The 20,874-nt window shown below is 39.1% G+C and overlaps 1 protein-coding gene across 11 annotated transcripts in view; it reads right to left on the reverse strand.

The window, feature by feature from the left end:
* Positions 1-20,874, reverse strand: part of PTPRM (protein tyrosine phosphatase receptor type M) — a 799,491-nt gene that overhangs the window by 42,198 nt on the left and 736,419 nt on the right. For all 11 annotated transcript variants that reach the window (XM_033087233.1, XM_033087234.1, XM_033087225.1 and 8 more), the window contains one exon: positions 20,601-20,698. In XM_033087233.1, the coding sequence (XP_032943124.1) occupies positions 20,601-20,698 (98 nt within the window). The remainder of the gene's footprint in view (positions 1-20,600; positions 20,699-20,874) is intronic.

Genomic DNA, 20,874 nt, shown 5'->3' on the forward strand with positions numbered 1-20,874 from the left:
CAACTTTTTCTAAAACTAAGAATTCTCTGTCCATCTGGAATTTTAAGTGACAAGGGTTCTGCTTTTGTTTCATACTACACAGCCCAAAGCTAAAAGATGTAAACCCAGTGTTGGGTTCTTGAATATCTATTGCACCTCTACTTCTCATATTCCATATTCTGGGCATTATTCTCCACTCTGTCACAGGTCTTCTTCAGCACTTTCCTGGAAGACTTGGCTCCTTTTTAGTAACTCCTAACAGGTAACCCAGTGAAATCCTTGATGGTTCATTCATGTCACTTCCTGTCCTCACTACTGGCTATGTGACCAGTCAGTCCACTTCTGTAATCCAGCAGCAACTCCACAGTTTTCAAATAATGTTACTCAAATGCACATTGCTTGACCCTGAGGTTTACAGGATAAGGAAGCAGTTTACTTGACACCTTCTTGTCAGGTGTGAAAGGGCTTCTTTTTTTCTTCTTTTTTTAAAAATTAAAGTTTATTGGGGTGACAATGGTTAGTAAAGTTACATAGGTTTCAAATGTACAATTCTGTAATACATCATCTATATATCACATTGTGTGTTCACCACCCAGAGTAAAAGGGCTTCTTTAATTGTATATTTTACATTAGAGAAGTGTTCAGAGCTGCCTGCATTCTCATTGCTAGAAACCTGTTCCCAGAGAAATGGGGCAGTGGCTTAAGCCATAAACTGTAGTCCTACTCTAGTCTTACACATATGGCAGATACTTTCAGAGGAAACGTTCTGAAGCAATGAATTCTGGTTGTCTGTTAGTCTATGGAATTAAAATATTCTTTACTTAAATTTCTTAATTACTTAAAGTAAAGCAGAGATACTGATATCTTGCCACTTGGTTAATCTGAAAGGAACTGTATAAAGACTACAAACCACGCAGTGGATTATTCTGCCTACTTGGCCTTCTTCTCCTGGGAAGCCCCTCGCATTTTCTCACATATTTACTTAGCCAGAGAACCTCAAGCATCCAAGAAGAGGCAGAGCAAGGCCTTAGAGGATGAAGTTAGCAGAGCTGGAAAGTAAAAAAGGGAAAAAAATTTCTGCATTCAAGACAGGACATCATTTGCTGTTTTCCAACACATTATTCAAGAATAGGCTATACCTGTAGTGTGCAAAGTGAAGCAAAAAACCCAATGTTCAAGAGCTCACGTCAGCAGTACAGAGGAGGGCTATTGGAGCTCTGAGACCCTCTCATATTGCATCCAATTACACTGCCAAGAAACTACAGATGTACACTGCCCACGCAGGTATACATGTGACTGGGGCTATGCTATAAAAACTCTTAGGCTATGGCACATTGGTCCCAGTGCACTTGTCCGTCTGCTACACATTCAGGCCCCCTACTTTTTAAGTACTTTCTAGACAGACACTAGGGCAGGTGACCACCTACGTGCACCCCAAAGACAATGGCAGATAAAGTGAGAAGTGACAGAGTGGGTACAGAGGATCCAAGCCCAGACCAGTGAAATGGTGACCACGCAGCAAGTCCAGGCACAGGTGGACATGAGGATGTTCCAGGGCGAGGCAACTGGCAAAGCAACAGGTCTCGGCAATGGTGACCATGAAAGCGGGTGCCCCGACAGTCATCTCCATGGGTTCAGCTTGAGAATGTTTAAGAGCTGATCTGCACGCAGCTCAGAGCTACCTGGGGCACTAGGAGAGTGTGTTCTGAGAAACACTTGTGATTCAGACCTGCAGATTTGCTTTAATCCTGCAATACCCTCCCACTGTGGCAATATTAGAGATGACTGCTACGGAAGCATCAGGTGACTTACAGGACAGAAAGAATTGTCCCCGAGGTCTATTTTATAATTTATCGATATTTGGGTAAAAATAACTATGTTGTTTGTTTGTGTTTTTTTTTTAAAGAGACATAATGGCTTAGGCTAAATTGCCGAGAACTTAATTCAAAAGGGTTAATTAGGTAGGCTAAATGTAGATAGATTTCTGTCATATAAACAAAGCCGTATCACACCATAATGACCAGGTTACAGATATATGTGTGACTTTAGATTTCAGTCTGTTCTCCCAATGTAGAATAAACCAAGGGAAGAAGAGCAGTAAACAGAAAATTTCCTTGTGTGAAGTAACTTAATTTGCACTAGCTTAAATGTTCCTTTGTAATTATTTTTCCACCTCTTCAAAAACATTCACCAAATACTTTCCATGTTTTGGGATTCACAGATAAAATAACCTAGTCTTTATTAACAGAAATGGAACCAAAGGTGTTTAGTTCCTTCTTGTATACAACTGTATGTCATTCTTCTATAATTGTATTATAAATGTCTTAAAGGCAGGGATCCTCTCTTCTGTTGTTCTGGCCTTTACCTACAGGAGGTTGCAAGGTCACCTGATACTACTTAACAAGTTGCACGTGTACCACAAGAGCCACGAGAGAGGAATAGACTCCAAGGGCTTGAAGTTTCTAACACTGACAACAGCAAAGACGAGGGATGTGTGAGAAAAGATATGAGACTAATCCTGTTTTCCCCACAGGAAATTCATTAATTCACTGTGACAACTCATGTAGAATTCAGAAGAAAAGAGACAATGGTCTGCACTCAGAACAAATAACAGTTTGCTATTCCCAACAAGGCAAAGAATATATATCTGAAACTGAGGTAAGGATGTGTGACCAAGGGAGTATGAGTGAGTGTGTGTGTGTGTGTGTGTGTGTGTGTGTGAGTGATGCACACAACTGTTAAAAACTTTTATCAGGTACAGGGAATGCCGAAGTTGTGAAAAGGATCTGGCCTGGTTATATCCATGTAAGCAAATGTGAGGGTGGGGAATACCCAGCCTTAAAAAATGCACACGCGCGTGCGCACACACCCACACACACATTTATTTTTCAGGAACACTATCAGAATAAAGTTTACAAAAGTTGGGTTTAACATTACAGATAGGAAATTTTATATAAGAAACCTCATTACTTTAAGCTTAAAATGCAATACTTAGTATTTAACTTAAAATACTTAATAAGATTAAAGAATAAAGTTAGATGATCTCCTCCTGGCTTTATTTTGAGAGTATCTGTTTCCCTTTAGTCTCACATTTTTCAAAATCACCACCCAATTTGGTAGTCAATGGAGTGTTTCCTAGGTGAATGAATTTGTTTTACAATTGGATCTGTTTTTGGTTGTCCTTTAAACCACAGTTTACCTTTCCATTAAATAGATTTGCTATCAAAATTGGATTGATGGACACCCAGTGACAATGATGATTCTCTATTGACTTTTTTGGAGGGGAGGTAAAATAGCTACTTCTGTACACAAGGAGTCTTCCAGACATAAAAGTTACACCTGCAGTCATACAGAACACGATGGGTGTGCGTAGATACCTTATTCAACGACTCCAAGAGTTCTTCAAAGGAGCCCTCCCCACAGCAGGCAGGAAGCAGATGTGCTGTTGCTGACATCGGTTAAAGAAACCAATGCGCTTGGAAGGTAAGATTGCTTGATTGTGCCAGTTGACAAACCAGTGGATTGTTATAAGCAATTTTGAGAACTTTTGAAAAGAAGATGTTTTCTCAAAATCATAATTCACTCTATTCAGATTAGCTCACTTTCAAAGGAAAGTCTATAAATTATAGACTGAGCATCTTTTATGGTCTGCATAAATTAAATATAGATAGAACACCGACAGAATTCATCTCATCGGTACATAATCACACATTGCAATGTTCTGTTCTATATCTACACAATTCGGGTATGATAGCGCAGAAGAAATAAGAGTGGATGGCTCTTTCTTAAGGAAGTGGTGCACATGTCTTTTCACTGACCCATTCATTCCCTTTTGAAAATCCAGACTCCATACTTTTCTCCTATGGCTGGTATTCAGAGTAGACACAGTGAGTGCCAGGAGGGTCTGGAGGCCACGGGGATTAAGGCATGTCTGGGCTGCAGATGCATCTGTTATTCAAACGGATCGCTGAGCCAGAATGGAAGCAACAAACAGGAAAATATTCTTCATATAAACATGGAATTTGAGAGTTCATCTAGCCAATTTCCCTTCATTTCGGAGATGTGTAAACGAAGGCTCAGAGGTGAGAGTTCACTTAGAAATGCTCACAGCAGCTGAGTCGTGGTTACCTGTTTACCTCAGAGTCAGGTCTCTGAAAACTCTGGCTATTGGTTGTCCCAGGATTCCCATGCACTCAGGTCCTGCTGCCAGCAGTGGAGTCTTGCTTATATCACCCTTGATTCTTACCTTCTCCTCAAGAGAGAGGCAGGCAGCTCCTGCTCCGGGCTAAACCCTTCACGTGTGTTCTTGATGCCTCTCTAAAGTAGCTATTTCTCCAGTTTCCACAAGTGTCTCAGCCCACGGCATTGCTTTTATGGAACTGATGTTATCAGGAGAGGGTGCCATTCCAAGTTTTTGTTTATGTTTTGGTTATATATATTTAACTGCATCCTCATCTGACTCTGTTCTCCAAGCTGAAGGAAAGATGTCATCCTTCTAAGGCTGGACTGAAGAACTGCACTCTGGACCCTTCCCTCCTGCCTCCTTGGAAAACACACTCCCTTAGCTGTCTTCTTTCCAATGGCTCTCTCTCTCCTGACTCTTTCCTTAAGACATAAAATTTTCGAAGGTCTTCCACCTTTAAAACATCCTTTAATTGTAAATGCTCCTCTATCTATAGCCCTATCTCTCTCTCTTCCTTTCAGCTAAGCTTTTGACAAGTTTAAATTCAGTCTGCACATCCTCATTTTCTACTCTTGCCTTGACCCTGCAGACCCTTCAGTCCTCACCATATGTTGTGAATGCATGTTATTTTTGTTCACTCAACATCCATTCATCCATCCATCCTTGATTCCCCATTTTTATGGACAAGAACACGCTAAATTTATCTTTGTAGCCCCAGACTCTTCTGTTTATTCACATTGTCTGGTGTACAACATGTGCTCCTTAACTGAAGGACCTTCCCACCTTGCCCATGATGCTCTTCTGTCACCTTTCCCCTTCTTTTCTGTACTTTCAGTCTCTGCTTCCAATGGCGTCTTCTCTTCAGACTCCCAATTATGCTCATGTCTACCCTACACACACACACACACACACACACACACACACACACACACACCAACCACTGCAATAACATCTTGACCCTGCTTCCCTTCTAGGTATTACTCCATCTCTTTCCTTTGACTCACTTCTCCAAGAACAAGCTACACTATTGTCTTTACCACACATGAAGCCACAATTCCATTGCCATTGGGTTCATGGTTCTATCACACCAGTAAAACCTGGTGTGTACGAAAGGCCTCTTAGGTGTTATCAGGAAGGCACAGTGGAATTGTGGAGGGAGCCTGGGCGTTGGAACTAGACAGGCCATTTACATTCTAGCTCTATGCCCTTGGCCAAATTATTTAACTTCATTGAGCCTTACTTTCTTTATTTAAAAAGAGGAATCTTTCTATGAGTTTCATAGGATAGCTGTGATAATTAAAAGAAATAAGGCTTGTTAAATCATTTAGCAGAATGCCTGGTAAAGAGTAGGTGCTCAATATATTTTATCTACCTCCCTCTCCTAAGTCCCAGGTACCTGGCCTCTCCATAGCTTTTGTCACACTGCTCACCTTCTCCTTCTTATTGAAACTCTATACTCTCTTACTTCTTATGATTCTGGGGTCTCTTAGTTCTCACCCTATTTCTCTTGCTCTTCTTCCCTGACGCCGTTCCTAACTCTTCCCTTATCTGCCCTGATATAGATATTTTCCAGTGTTCTGTCTTTAGCCCTTCTCCTTTCTCCCTATTTTCTCCCAAGAATGCCATGCTTCTTTTACAGTGGTTATCACTTGGCATTGTAAATTTTTTTGTTTGCCTGTCTTTCTATCCTTTAGAATGTGCCAGGTCTTTTCATCATGCTATCATCAGTGTAGCCCAAAGCTTTGGCACATAGTAGATAGATGCTCAGTAAATGGAGGGACTCTTTCACATTTAATAGTTTGTCTCTATGTCTTCAGCTCACATATTCCTCCTGAGCTTTCTGGAAAGTCCCACATTGTTGTCCATTCAGTGTTTCAAACTCAGTATGTCCAAAATGAAAAATGTTGCCTTTTTCTTAGACCTGTTCTTCTGTTTTTTGGAGGGTGGGGTGGAGTCGGTGGGAAAGGATACTCATTCTTGGTTTGTAGCCTTTACATCGATCCAGGTCACAATGGTAGAAACCTGGGTTCATATTCCAGTTCTTTTCCCTTATCAGCACCTCCGATAACACCCACATTATGTATTCCCATAAACTCCCGGTGCCAGTGCACAGTTCCAGCCCACATCATCTCTCACCCAGAGTCTTGCTCTAACCTAACTTGTTTCTATGCCCTTCTGTAACGTTTTTAAACCTTTCTTTAGTGGCCACCAGAATTGTCTTTCAGCGATACTAATTAGAACATATTATTTACCAGCTCCATGCCTTCCATTACCACAAGCAAACACACCATCCATTTGCTGCGTCTCCCTTTGCCTAATCCTAGGAAGAGACTGCGGACCCCCATTGATAAGCCCTCAACCAGCTTTCCAGCCTCACAGCTCACTATACTTCCCCAACAACTCTCTAACAGCTGCACCAGGCCACTTGCTCTTTCCCCATCTTGCCAATCGCTCCCCTTTCTCTGTGTTTTTCCTAAGGTGGTTATTATTTCAGTCTTGCATTTAAAGTTCTTTCTCTTACTAAGGTCCACCCCCTCACCACATTCTCCATGAAGTGTTCCGAGATTCCCTCAGGCAGAACTTGTCCCTTCACTACTGCTGTGATCATCCGGACTCACGTGTGTTATAGTTAATTGTTCATATGGTTTTCTAGTACCATATTTTATATTCTTTGAGAACAAGTGAATTATAAATACCTTTGTATTTCTTCATGTCGGGTATATAAGTGTATCATTAAATGTTGGATATACTGTACTGAAAAGGAATCAGAAAGCCTAGTTTTGGGTTAATTTGTGAACAAGACAAATCAGGCTTTTGGTTGACTTTCTGACTTTTTAGAGGGGAACTGAGACCTTCGGGCAGAGAGAAGCTCAAAGATTCAGTGGGGCAGCTAGAGAGTCATCTTTTATGGAAGAGCTGGTTGCCACAGAGAGCGCTGTAGACGGTTCCTCTCCTGCTGCTGATAGCTCAGTACCAGTTAGGGCCTCGTTTCTTGTGTGATATGTTGGGTGGAGGTGACATGAAGTATGGCAGTGCCTGGTTGGGAATTATCACAGGCTACAGTGCTGAGTTCCTCTTTCCCCCCTAGTTTTGTGTTAAAGGTATGGAGGAAGGTAAGGCTTAAATCAACTATATTAAAATAATCATTGAAATGGTTGACGGTAGACTGAAATGGAGAGGAATTCTTTGAATAAGTATAAATTAATCAAAGTTAGGACTATAATTACCCAGGTCACAAAATAGCTACCTTAAATGTCCAGTTCATTAGAAAAGATCTATGAAAGTAATAGTGAAGTTCAAGAAAGAAAAATTTCAGCAACATCTACAATAATAATTCGTCTCTTCCCTTTCATGGATGAGTTTGAGTCTTGGAACAACTGAAGAGATTTTGCAGAAAATATTATTATTATTTTGTACTGTTATTCTTACTACTAAGCAATATTTCCACATTTTTACAAAGAGCAACCTTGCCTCTCTCTTGCTTCTTCCTCGATCTGGTGGCTTTTGTAGAAAAGCTGACATTCTTTGTTGTATGTGATTGGGACACTTGGAATCTTAATATACCTTCCTTGCATGTGAATTAGAAAGTTAATTCTGATGTCTAGTGTTCATTTTAAATTTTATTCTTTCATTACTCTTTTAGTGACAAATGCTGTGAAAGGAATTATGGGTCAACCTCTGTGGATACATAATAATCTTTACAGCATCCATTTATGTGGTTCCCGCCCATCCTCTATATGGATAGAGATTAACATCATGGTCCCTCCTTCTCGTAGCTCCAAAACACTTTATCACCTTTTATCAGAACTATTTAGAACAAGTCCACAATCATTTTTCTGCATGACTATGAGATCTCATTTGGATTATTAATATACAGTCACATTCTAATGATGTCTTCATAAAACGGCCTAAATATGTCTAGAAATCATTAGCTTAAATTACCAGTGCTAAAATCTCCTTTGGGAATTCCACAGATTTGGTTATAAGACTTTTGGCAGATGGGTTCGTACAACAACACAACAGAGTTTGTGAATCTCCACACAAATGGTGTAAATGGGAATGCCTGGGAAACAGGCAACTGGATGAAAAGCTAAATGTCCCTCAGGTGGGTTCATTAAAGAGGGAAAACAATCACAACACATTCCAGTGCAATTTAAATGCCAGGTGTGCAGCCATCGGCAGGTGCCAGGCAAACTGACAAGGGTCCCTTCCCAGAACACACGGGCTGAAAGGGGATGCTCGGTGGTGACAAGGAAGTCTTAGATAATGACAGGTTCTGGCAGATGTACTGGGACCCCGCTGGAGGGAAGTGCAGTGTCTGTGTCTTTTGCACCAGGTGTTGCGACAGGGAAGGGCTCCCAGAGGCTCCAACACTGGCAATTACAACTGCCTGATGCAGAGTGCTTCAGGGCAAAAATCAGGGGAAAGCAGGTTCCCAGCTCTGACTTAATGAATCGGCAGCAAGTCTGTGTAAACAAACAGGCATCTCCTTGCTCATGCCTAACTCACGAAGGACACACCATGTGCAGTAAACATGTAAATAGGTAGTTGTTGCCCTTAAAAACCATGCTATCTTGATTTCTTCGGTGGTTTGTTGTTGCTGTTTTAAGCATGGAAAATGGGGAAGTCGTCTCTAGACAAATGTGCAGGATTAACAATGGGAAATGGCCTGGAATAAGTCAGTACCTTGTCCTGGAGGGAATGTGACCTCTTGTCAAAACCCCCACATCACGCTAGACATTTCAAGGACACATGCCATTAAAATCATTACTAATTGAAGACAGACCCATCCAAGGGGCTGATGGTAATGAGGTGAGAATACCTCCGAGCTCACCACATCTCCACAAACCTGAAAAAGATTTGGAAGGATTTTTTTTTTATTTTAAATAAGCTTACCAGATCTAAAATCACTGAGTTACTTTAAGCCTATGGGCTTCCATTTATGGGTAAACCTGAACCCTAGTCAGTCACCTTCTCCTGTTCAGCTGTATCCTGTTAGTTGAAATTTCTGTGGTTATTTGTCAGAAGGAATAGCTTCCATCCAAACAATCCACAGTGACCACCCTGTATGGGAAAGGTCCAAGTGCCTGATAAAAGGCATAGAGACCACTACTGCATAACCTTTTTGTTTTTTACTTTTCAAAAGCCAGTAACTCGAAATGGAACCTGGCTCCCTGCAAAATGTGCCATGTCCAAGAGACAGCGGGCTTTAGGGTAAGAGGTTTTTTTTAATTGTAGTAATTTTACAGCACAATCTTCTTAGACCTTTTAGCCAAAGACTACATTGTCCTCATCTTTCCTTAAAGTAAAAGAGTTTATTGTTTGAAAATAGCTCACCTCGTAAGTCAGAGTCTAGAGACAGCGTACTTTTGAATTTTAATTAAGCAACAAACACATGTGTGCCATTGTTTCTAAAAAAATCCAGTAGCAGTTGTTATTTTAAATAATTTTCTACTTTTCAATATACTTTACCTTGGGATTATTTTGAGGGAGCTCTGATGTAAATATGTGAAATTGTGAGGTAGTAAATAACTTTTAAGGAATACAGTTATTGTGAAAGTACAGTACTGAAAGAGCAGTCTCCAGGTACCTTTTTCTCCTTATCGTATGTAGGCATTCAACAAATATTTGTGAAATGAATGAAGGATTCAGACTTAATCATATGTATCAGGGGAAGAAACCCAGGTACCTGAAAACAAAATACTGAGCTCTTCACAGTCAACCCACCATCTGCTAACTGCTCTCTGAGAGTAAGCTGGATGAATTCTCATTCATTCCTTTCCTTGGGTATTCACTGAATGCCCAGAGGGAGAGACCAACAATTCATAAGGCAAGGCTGTAAGCCTGTCTCTCCTTAAAGGATCCTGCTTTCTGGTAGAGTTGACAATTTTCTCCCCCAGTAGTCAGTGCTGTTTGCACAGGAAAAGAAGGTAGATTTGGGTGGGAAAAAAAGGTAATTATAAACAGCAATATAGGTCTAAGATTTGTTGGTGAAAGGGGAAGGGTTACATTAATACCTATATTTATTAAGTTCTTAGATTGGGGCAGGAACTTCTCTAACCACCCAACAGAACCTGGGAAGTAGGTTCCCAGGTAAAAGGTTGGTGGTGAAGAGGCTCAGCGACCTCCTCCAGACCTGTCATATAGTGAGCACCTGCCACCCCAGACTCTGGGCCAGCCCCCATTTTCACTGTCTTCCAGCAGAGTGGATGGAAATACATGAACTGTTTTTATACTTTTACAATTTTGTATAAAATAAAATTTTGCTTTGTAAGTTTTTATATTTTGCATAATAGTCCCATAACATCTTCCCTCTCGTCACTTTACTGATATCCTCTAGCATACAGCAAATTTTACATTTTAATACAGTAAAATTTCCCCATCCTTTTCTTGAACGTGTTGACTTTTGGTATCTTTGAATCATTCTTTAAAAAAAAAAAAAAAGGTTGTAAATATTTTCCTCTAAGATTTAAAGCTTTATTTGTTATATTTTTGTCTTTATCTGGTACTCATTTTGGGGTGTTTTATGAAGGAGGAATGTGTTTTGCCCACATGGATACCCAAATGTTGCAGCTCAATTGATTGAAAAGCTCGCACTTTCTCCACTAATTGCTTATTTTTCCCATATATGCCTACAGTCAATACCTGGGCTCTCTATTTTGATCTGTTGATCTATTTATCTTTTCTCAATTTGTGGTACCTATAATTTTCTCTTCCCCTATGTCCATGTCTGGTTTTGATATTAATGTTATACTAGCCTTGTAAAATAAAATGGGGGCATGGTCTTTCTTTTTCTCTGCTCCTAGTATAATTTTTATAAGATTTAAATTATCCATTCCTTGAATATTTAGTAGAACATACCTATAAATACATTTGGAACTGGTATTTTTCCATGGGTCAATTTTTAACCATAATTCACTTTAAAAATAATTACTAGAGAAGTCATCAAAATGACGGCATGAGGTGAGCCTCTGTAAATCTCCCCTGGAATTTACAACTAATCGAAAAACTTTAACTCCACAAAGGACTCCCTGCATAGCAGACAGGCAAGATGAAGAGGCCCACTACGGAATTTACCTAAAGGTGGGTGAATTGCGCGAACTGGGGAGGAGGGAAGGGAGAAGTGTGGAGGGCGCAGGACATAAACCTAGTTCAGTGCTCCGAGCTCGCTGCCTCCCGGAACTACAGCAGCTGCGGGAGAGGGAAGAACTCGGACTGCTGGGCTCTGCTTATGGCCCACAGGGCTGAGGGGACAGCATATAACACGGCTCAACCCAACGCTCACGGCAGAGACCTCGGAGAAAAGACTGAGGGAAGAAGGCTGAAACAGTGGTTTAAGCCCTCACTGCTCAGCAGAGAACGGAAGCCTTAGGCACTGAGACTAGCCGCCCCTCTCCACCCTCCCAGAGCTTGCCTGGTCCCCACCTGCCCGGTGCTAGAAGCAGAACAGTAGCAGTGTCAGATCCAAAGAACAGAATATTTGCTGTTCAGAGAAATGTGGTCCGCAGACACAGATTCGCACCCCAACTAGATCCGGCAAAGGGGAGGGAGCTGTGGAAGCAGGACCAGCTGTGGTGGTGGTGGTCACTGCCATTGCTCTGGGCCAGCTCTCACAACTCACCTCGCCCCTGGCCCCACCTATCTGGGTGGATCCCTGCAGGAGTAAACAGAACTGCTGAAACTCAGGGGCTCTGAATCTGGTGCACGAAGAGCTTTGGAACTTCAAAAGCTCTACGCATACGCACACGGACACTGTGCCCTGTGATCCAGGAGAACTATTAACAGAGGAGAAGCCTGTCTCCCAGGGAATCCCCCCGTTGTGTGAGAAGCTGGAATAGTGCAGAGAAAACATAGCACTACCATGTGAGAGAGAAAAAAAGGCTGCAGTCAGAGAGAAAATAAAACATTCTACCAACAAGTACTGGAAAACAAAAGGAAGATCTCTTCCTATCAACCTGTTGCAGAAGCCACTCCTGTAGATGTCTAGGAAGATAAATAATAAATCAGTAATTGCCATGAAGAACCAAAGCAACAAGACAGCTCAGAAAAAAAGTGAAAAGTCTCCAGAAAATGAACTTAAAGATAGGGAAATATGTAACTTAAATGACAGAATTCAAGATTGCAGTTCTGAAAAAACACAACAAGATGCAAGAAAACACAGAAAGACAGTTTAGTAAACTCAGAAACAAAATCAAAGAACAACATGAACATTTTACGAAAGAGATTGAAAATTTAAAAAAAGAACCAAATAGAATTTCTGGAGATTAAGAACTCAATAGAAGAAATTAAGAATGAAATAGCCAGCTTAGGTAGTAGAGTTGACTAGATGGAGGAAAGAATTAGTGACATAGAAGATAGAAACCTGGAAATAACACGGATGGAAGAAGAAAGAGACTTGAGACTTAAAAGAAATGAAAGAACTCTACAAGAACTTTCTGACTCCATCAGAAAGAGCAATAAAAGAAAAATGGGAATACCAGAAGGAGAAGAAAGAGAAAAGGGAACAGAGAATATATTCAAACAAATTGTCGATGCGAACTCCCCAAACTTGTGGACAGAACTGGATCCTCCAATCCAAGAAGCAACTAGAACACCTAATTATCTCAATCCCAACAGGCCTTCTCCAAGGCACACTGTATTGAAGCTGTCTAAAATCAACGACAAAGAAAGAATCCTCGAGGCAGCCAGGGAAAAAAAGACGGTAACCTACAAAGGAAAGCCCATTAGATTATCATCAGATTTTTCAGCAGAAGCTCTACAAGCCAGGAGGGAGTGGAACCAAATATTCAAACTATTGAAAGAGAGAAATTATGAGCCAAGAATAATATATCCAGCAAAGATATCCTTTAGATATGAAGGAGGAATAAAGACCTTTCCAGACATACAGAAGCTGAGGGAATTTTCTAATACACGACCTGCACTACAAGAAATCCTAAAGGAGGCTATTCGACCACCATCAACAGGGACAATTTGTGGCAACCAAAACATAAAAAGGGGGAGAGTAAAGGCCTGAATCGGAATATGGGAATGGAGAAAGTAACCATGCTGAAGAAAATGGAATACTTTACATATCAAACTTTCTTTTACATAAACTCAAAAAGAAAATCCAGAACTGAAATATATACTGTAATAAAAGAAGAAACAGAGGGAAACATCATAGAATACCACCGCACGGAAATAATAGACAATAACAAAGAGGCAAAGAAACAATGGAGACACAGCCTTACCAGAAAACTGAAGATAGAATGACAGAATGAATCACATTCATTCTAACAGAAGATAGAATGAATCACATATCAATAATCACCCTAAATGTAAATGGACTGAACTCACTGATAAAAAGGCAGAGTAACAGATTGGATCAAAAAACTAAACCCAACCATATGCTGTCTCTAAGAGACACATCTCAGCTACAAGGGCAAGCATAGACTCAAAGTGAAAGGGTGGAAATTGACATTCCAAGAAAATGGTATCCAGAGAAAATCAGGTGTAGCTATACTGATAACAGATGAAACAGACTTCAGGGTGAAAAAGGTAACAAGAGACAAAGATGGACATTTCATAATGGTAAAGGGGACTATACAACAAGACAACATAACAGTCATCAATATTTATGCCCCTAATCTGGGAGCACCGAAATATACCAAGCAACTACTAAGAGAACTAAAGGGAGAAATTAACCAAAACACAATTATACTAGGGGACTAAAAACATCATTGACAGCTATGGACAGATCATCCAAACAGAAAATAAATAATGAAATATCAGCCCTGAATGACACATTAGATGAAATGGACATAATTGACATATATAGAGCACTTCATCATAATACATCAGACTATACATTTTTTTTTAGTGCACAAGGAACATTCTCAAGGATAGACCATATATTGAGACATAAAATCAGCCTCAGCAAATTTAAGAAGATTGAAATCATACCAAAGCATATTCTCTGATCACAAGGCTTTGAAATTGGATATCAACTGCAAAAAGCAAGCAGGAAAAAACACAAATACATGCAGATTAAACAACATACTTTTAAAGAATGACCGGGTCAAAGAAGAAATTGGAGGAGAAATCAAAGGATACATAGAAACAAATGACAATGAAAATACATCCTATCAAAATTTTTCGGATGCAGTGAAAGCAGTTTTAAGAGGGAAATTTATATCATTACAGGCCTATCTCAAGAAACAAGAAAAATCCCAAATGAATAACCTCATGTTACACCTTAAAGAACTAGAAAAAGAAGAACAAATGAAACCCAAGGTCAGCAAAAAAAGGAAATAACAAAAATCAGAGCAGAACTAAATGAAATAGAGAACAAAAAGACAATAGAAAAAATTAATGTGACAAAGAGCTGGTTCTTTGAAAAGATTAACAAAATTGACAAACCTTTGGCTAGACTCACTAAGATACAAAGAGAGAAGACACTAATTAACAAAATCAGAAATGAAAAAGGGGAAGTTATCACGGACACCACAGAAATACAAGGGATCATCCAACAATACTATGAAGGACTATATGCCACCAAATTCAATAACCTAGAAGAAATGGACAAGTTCTTAGAAACATATAGCCTTCTAAGGCTGAACCATGAAGAACTGGAAAATCTAAACAGACCAATCACCAGTAATGAAATTGAATCAGTCATCCAAAAAAACCTTCCCAAAAGCAAAAGTTCGGGACCAGATGGCTTCACTAGTGAATTCTACCAAACCTTCAAAGAGGATCTAATGCCAATCCTGCTCAAACTCTTCCAAAAAATTAAAGATGAGACAGTACTCCCTAACTCATTTTATGAGGCCAACATTACCCTGACACCAAAACCTGGTAAGGACAACACAAAAAAAGAAAACTACAGAGCAATATCTCTGATGAATACATATGCAAAAATCCTAAACAAAATTCTAGCAAATCAAATACAACAATGCATTAAAAGATTATTCATCATGACCAAGGGGGATTCATCCCCGGGGCACAAGGATGGTTCAACATCCACAAATCCATCAATGCGATACATCACATAAACAAAATAAAGGACAAAAATCATATGATTGTATCAATTGATGCAGAAAAAGCATGTGACAAGATACAACATCCATTTATGATTAAAACACTTAATAAAATAGGTATAGAAGGAAAATACCTTAACATAATAAAGGCCATATATGACAAGCTCTCAGCTAATCTCATAATTAATGGTGAAAAACTGAAGCCCTTTGTTCTATATTCAGGAACACGACAGGGCAGTCCCCTATTATCTCTGCTTTTCAACATAGTGTTGGAAGTCCTTGCCAGAGTAATCAGGCAAGAGAAAGAAATAAAAGGCATCCAAATTGGGAATGAAGAAGTTAAACTGTCACCCTTTGCAGATGACATGATGCTATATAGAGAAAACCCTAAAGAAAACCCTAAAGACTCCACCAAAAAGCTCTTAGAAACAACAAATACAGTAAAGTTGCCGGCTACAAAATCAACGTACAAAAGTCCATTGCATTCCTATATACTAACAATGAAATCTCAGAAAAAGAAAAAAAAAATTCCTTTTGCAATTGCAGCAAAAAGAATAAAATACCTAGGAATAAACTTAAGTCAGGATGTGAAACCTCTATGCTGAAAACCATAAGACATTTTTAAAAGAAATTGAAGAAGACACAAAGAAATGGAAAGACATTCTGTGCTCATGGATTAGAAGAATCAACATAGTTAAAATGGCCATATTACCCAAAACAATATACAGATTTAATGCCATCCCCATCAACATCCCAATGGCATTTTTTAAAGAAATAGAACAAAAAATCAATCAGATTTGTATGGAACCACAAAAGATCCCGAACAGCCAAAGCAATCTTAAGAATAAAGAACAATACTGGAGGTATCACACTCCCTGACTTTAGCTTGTACTACAGGGCTACAATAATCAAAACAGCATGGTCTTGGAAGAAAAACAGACACATAGACCAATGGAATAGAATTGAGAACCCAGAAACAAAGCCATCAATATGGACAGATAATTGTTGACAAAGAAGCTAAAAACATACAATGGAGGAAAGACAGCCTCTTCAATAAATGGTGCTAGGAGAATTGGATAGCAACATGCAAAAGAATGAAACTGGACGGCTATCTGTCACCATGTACCAAAATTAATTCAAAATGGATCAAAGACTTAAGCATAAGACCTGACACAATAAAGTGCATAGAAGAAAACATAGGTACTAAACTTATGGACCTTGGGTTCAAAGAGCATTTTATGAATTTGACTCCAAAGGGAAGGGAAGTAAAAGCTAAAATAAATGAATGGGACTATATCAAACTTAAAAGCTTCTGCACAGCAAGAGACCATCGACAAAATAAAGAGGCAACATCTGAATGGGAGAAGATTTTTGCAAACAGTGCCTCCGATAAGGGGCTAATATCCAAAATATACAAGGAACTTATGAAACTAAACAACAAAAAAACAAACAACCCAATTGAAAAATGGGCAGACGACCTGAAGAGACATTTCTGCAAAGAGGACATACAAATGGCAAATAGACATATGAAAAAATGCTCAACATCACTAATCATCAGAGAAATGCAAATAAAAACCACAATGAGATATCACCTCACCCCAGTCAGAATGTCTATCATCAACAAGACACATAGTAACAAGTGTTGGAGAGGCTGTGGAGAAAAAGGAACCCTCAACCACTGTTGGTGGGAATGCAGACTGGTGCAGCCATTATGGAAGGCAGTATGGAGGTTCCTGAAAAAATTACGAATAGAATTACCATATGACCCAGCAATCCCTCTCCTGGGTATCTACCCAAAAAATCTGAAAACATTTATACATAAAGACACGTGTGCTCCAATGTTCACTGCAGCTTTGTTTACCGTGGCCAAGACATGGAAACAACCAAAATATCCTTCGACAGATGAATGGATAAAGAAGTTGTGGTATATATACACAATGGAATACTATTCGGCGGTAAGAAAAGATGATATAGGAACATTTGTGACAACATGGATGGATCTTGAGAGTGTAATGCTAAGTGAAATAAGTCAGACAGAGAAAGCAGAGAACTATATGATTACACTGATATGTGGTATATAAACCAAAAACAACAAAAGAACAAGACAAACAAATGAGAAACAAAAACTCATAGACACAGACAATAGTTTAGTGGTTACCAGAGGGTAAGGGGGTGGGGGGTGGGAGATGAGGGTAAGGGGGATCAAATATATGGTGATGGAAGGAGAACTGACTCCGGGTGGTGAACACACAATGGGATTTATAGATGATGTAATACAGAATTGTACATCTGAAATCTATGTAATTTTACTAACAACTGTCACCCCAATAAATTAAAAACAACAACAACAACAAAATATATATATATTGCAACGGGAAAAAAATAATTACTGTCTATTCAGAACTTCTGTTTCTTCATGAGTCAGCTTTGGAAAATCATTTATTGAGAAAATTACCTAATTTATCTACATTTTCAAATTTAGTGTTAGTTATCCATATTATCTATTTTGATAAAAATCTTTATTCTTTTTGGTTTTCTTTCTCTTACTTCTGATTGTCAGATGTTTGTCTATTTCATTAGTCTTATCACAAAACTTTTTTGATTATGTTGATTTTTATTATTTCTTTGCTATTTTTAAATAATTTTATGTTTTATTTATTATTTCCTCTTTTCTATTCTTCGTGTATCTTCTTGAATTAGATGCTTAGTCTTCTTTCTTAATAACTTATATTATACGTATACGTATATGTATACACACACATATATATATTCTTTTAGGTACCACTTTATTTGCATCCTACAAGTTTACTAACTTTATGATTCAGAGTTCTAAATATGTTCTGATTTACATGAGAGTGTTTTACTTTGACCCATGAGTAAGTAAGTGGAAGTGCTTTCTCACTCAGATCCTAAGTGAAGATCAGTTTGCTTTCTTGTTACATAGTTCCCTGTTCTGGTTCCTGGCTGACAGTCCTTTTCTGCACCCTCTCCCCTACCCCATCTGCTCTTTCTCTGAGTATCTACCCTTCGGGGGTTTAGGTTTTATGTGACACTCTCAATTCAAATTCCTAGCACGTCACAGGTCCAAGATGTTGTCTTCTGTTCTTGGTGGGCTTTAAAATTCAAGATCCAAGATCATGAAGACTGAAGACCCTCCTTACTCCCCACCAAGACTGACACACATCACTCTGGCTGGCCTCTGAAGGGCAGCTGCAGTGTCTATTCTCTCTCTGATTACTTGTTTTCACTTTTTTCTGTTGTCTAGTACTTTAGTTTTTTGAGAGCTAAGCTAAACATTTTTAACATATATATTTACATATACAGGTGATATACACAAACATTAAAATGCATATTTATATTTTATCTAGAATTTGTAGATTTTTGTAGGAGGAGGGTTTTCAGGTTATTTAGTTTGCCATTTTTGCTAGAATTTAAATAACTCTAACTTGTTAATGTCTCTCTTCTTCCTAGTGTGTGCTTCCTGATACCTTCTGAAAATGTTTTTGTAAAAAAAAAAAACACCAGTGTTATTGAAGTATAATTGATATACAAGGAACTGCATGTGTAATGTGTACAATTTGATGAGTTTTGACATATGCACACAACCTGATACCATCACCATAATCAACATAATACGACGTCTGACTATTAAGTTTGTGAACTTGTTGCAACGATGTTGCTAACCTATTTTGATATCAGAGGGATTCTTCATTATGAATTTGTACCAACTGGACAAACAGTTAACCAAGTTTACTTTTTGGAAAAGCAGAAAAGGTTGCATGAAAAAGTTAGATGACCTAAACTTTTTGCCAACAATTCATGGCTCTTGCATCATGACAATGCACCAGCTCACACAGCACTGTCTGTAAGGGAGTTTTTATCCAGTAAACAAATAACTGTATTGGAACACCCTCCTTACTCACCTGATCTCGTCCCCAATGACTTCCCTCAAGAAAATATTGAAAGGAAGACATTTTGATGACATTCAGGACATCAAGGGTAATACAATGACAGCTCTGATGGCCATTACAGAAAGAGTTTCAAAATTGCTTTGAAGGGTGGACTAGGCGTTGGCATTGGTGCATAGCTTCCCAAGGGGAGGACTTCGAAGGTGACCATAGTGATACTCAGCAATGAGGTGCGTAGCACTTTTTCTAGGATGAGTTTGCGAACTTAATTGTCACACCTCATATTCAACACCTCACAAAGTTTCCTGTGTCCCTGTCGTTTCATAGGTTTGTTTGTTTACTTATGTATTTTGTGGTAAGATCACTTAACATGAGATTTATCCTCTTAACAAATTAAGTGCACAATACAGTACTGTTAACTATAAGCACTATTTGTACAGCAAATCTCTAAAAATCATGTAGCATGACTGAAACTTTTACTCATTAAACATCAACTCTCCCTTTCCCCTTCCTCCAATCCCTTGGAAAGCACTACTGTGTTCTCTGCTTCTGTGAATTTGACTGTTTTAGATAACTCATATAAGTGGAATCAGGCAGCATTTGTCTTTCTATGATTGGCTTCTTTCACTTAGTGTAATGTCCTCCAGGTTCCTTCATGTTGTGGTGAGCGGCAGCATTTCCTTCTTTTATAAGGCTGGCCAAGAATCGGATGAAACACCCCCTTTATGGTTTCTGCCCCAATACTTCAATTCTAGGCTGACCTCTGGGCTGCCTTTGCTGAAGGTAAATCTCATAATGTCAAGTTCTGGAAGAAGTAACGGGTTACTGAGTTGGGCAGCATCGTGGAATTGACCATACCATAAAACAAAACAATTGTCCCCTGTGTATTTTCTCATTTTCAACATCACTTTGGAAATAATCCCACAGCATACCAGCACACCACTACCAAGATTATAACTACTTAAGAGATTCCTGGTAAAATAAAAATAGCACTTATCAACAGTTAAGACAGATAAAGCAATCCAACACTCCAGGGATAGATTCTGATCTCCATTTTGCAGATTAGGAAATGGAGGCACAGGAAAGTAAAATCTGAGCGCGAGGAAATGCTGGAATTCTAACCTAAGCATTGAATCCAATGCTGCACACAGTTTTTAGAGTCAATTTTCCCGAGTTAGGGAATATAGTCATGTCTAATGTGGCACCCATTGAGTTTTGACACCCAACAACTAGCATTCATGCTTAGAGGTATTTTTGTGTGCTCAATATAGCCAGATAACAACTGCTTTTAAATCTTGAGTGCCTTTCCTGTCTGTTGCTATTGCAACAGATGAAAGCAATTCTGACTATGTTTACCGATAATTTATAAGTAAATGCAGCAAACGGTAGGAGAAGCTGTAGTAGTTAATGTTTTCTGGAGTACACAAAATACTACTTCAAAAGCTTGCTCTTGCCTTACTTCATATTACCAATAAGCGAGGAACAAATGGACATGTAGGGGAACAGCCGACTTACCCTCCCCACTTCCACAAGGTTGGTCACCATTATTATGCTTGCGGTGTTTTCGTGCCACACCATCCTCCAGAAGTCATAGATGGTCTCTTGCATTGGTCCTGCAGCAAAACAGATCAGAGACTTTGTAAGTTTGCAACTGGAAAATTCCCGGGTTTGCACATAAATCTACTAATACCCACATGCAGTTCTCTCACTTTTATAGATGGACATAGCTCTCCTTTCTAGTGTTGATGCAGAAAGGTACTCTTCCTAAAAGAGCACCTATAGAAATACT

This window comes from Rhinolophus ferrumequinum, chromosome 19, assembly GCF_004115265.2.
Source record: "Rhinolophus ferrumequinum isolate MPI-CBG mRhiFer1 chromosome 19, mRhiFer1_v1.p, whole genome shotgun sequence".
Classification (NCBI taxonomy): Eukaryota; Metazoa; Chordata; class Mammalia; order Chiroptera; family Rhinolophidae; genus Rhinolophus; species Rhinolophus ferrumequinum.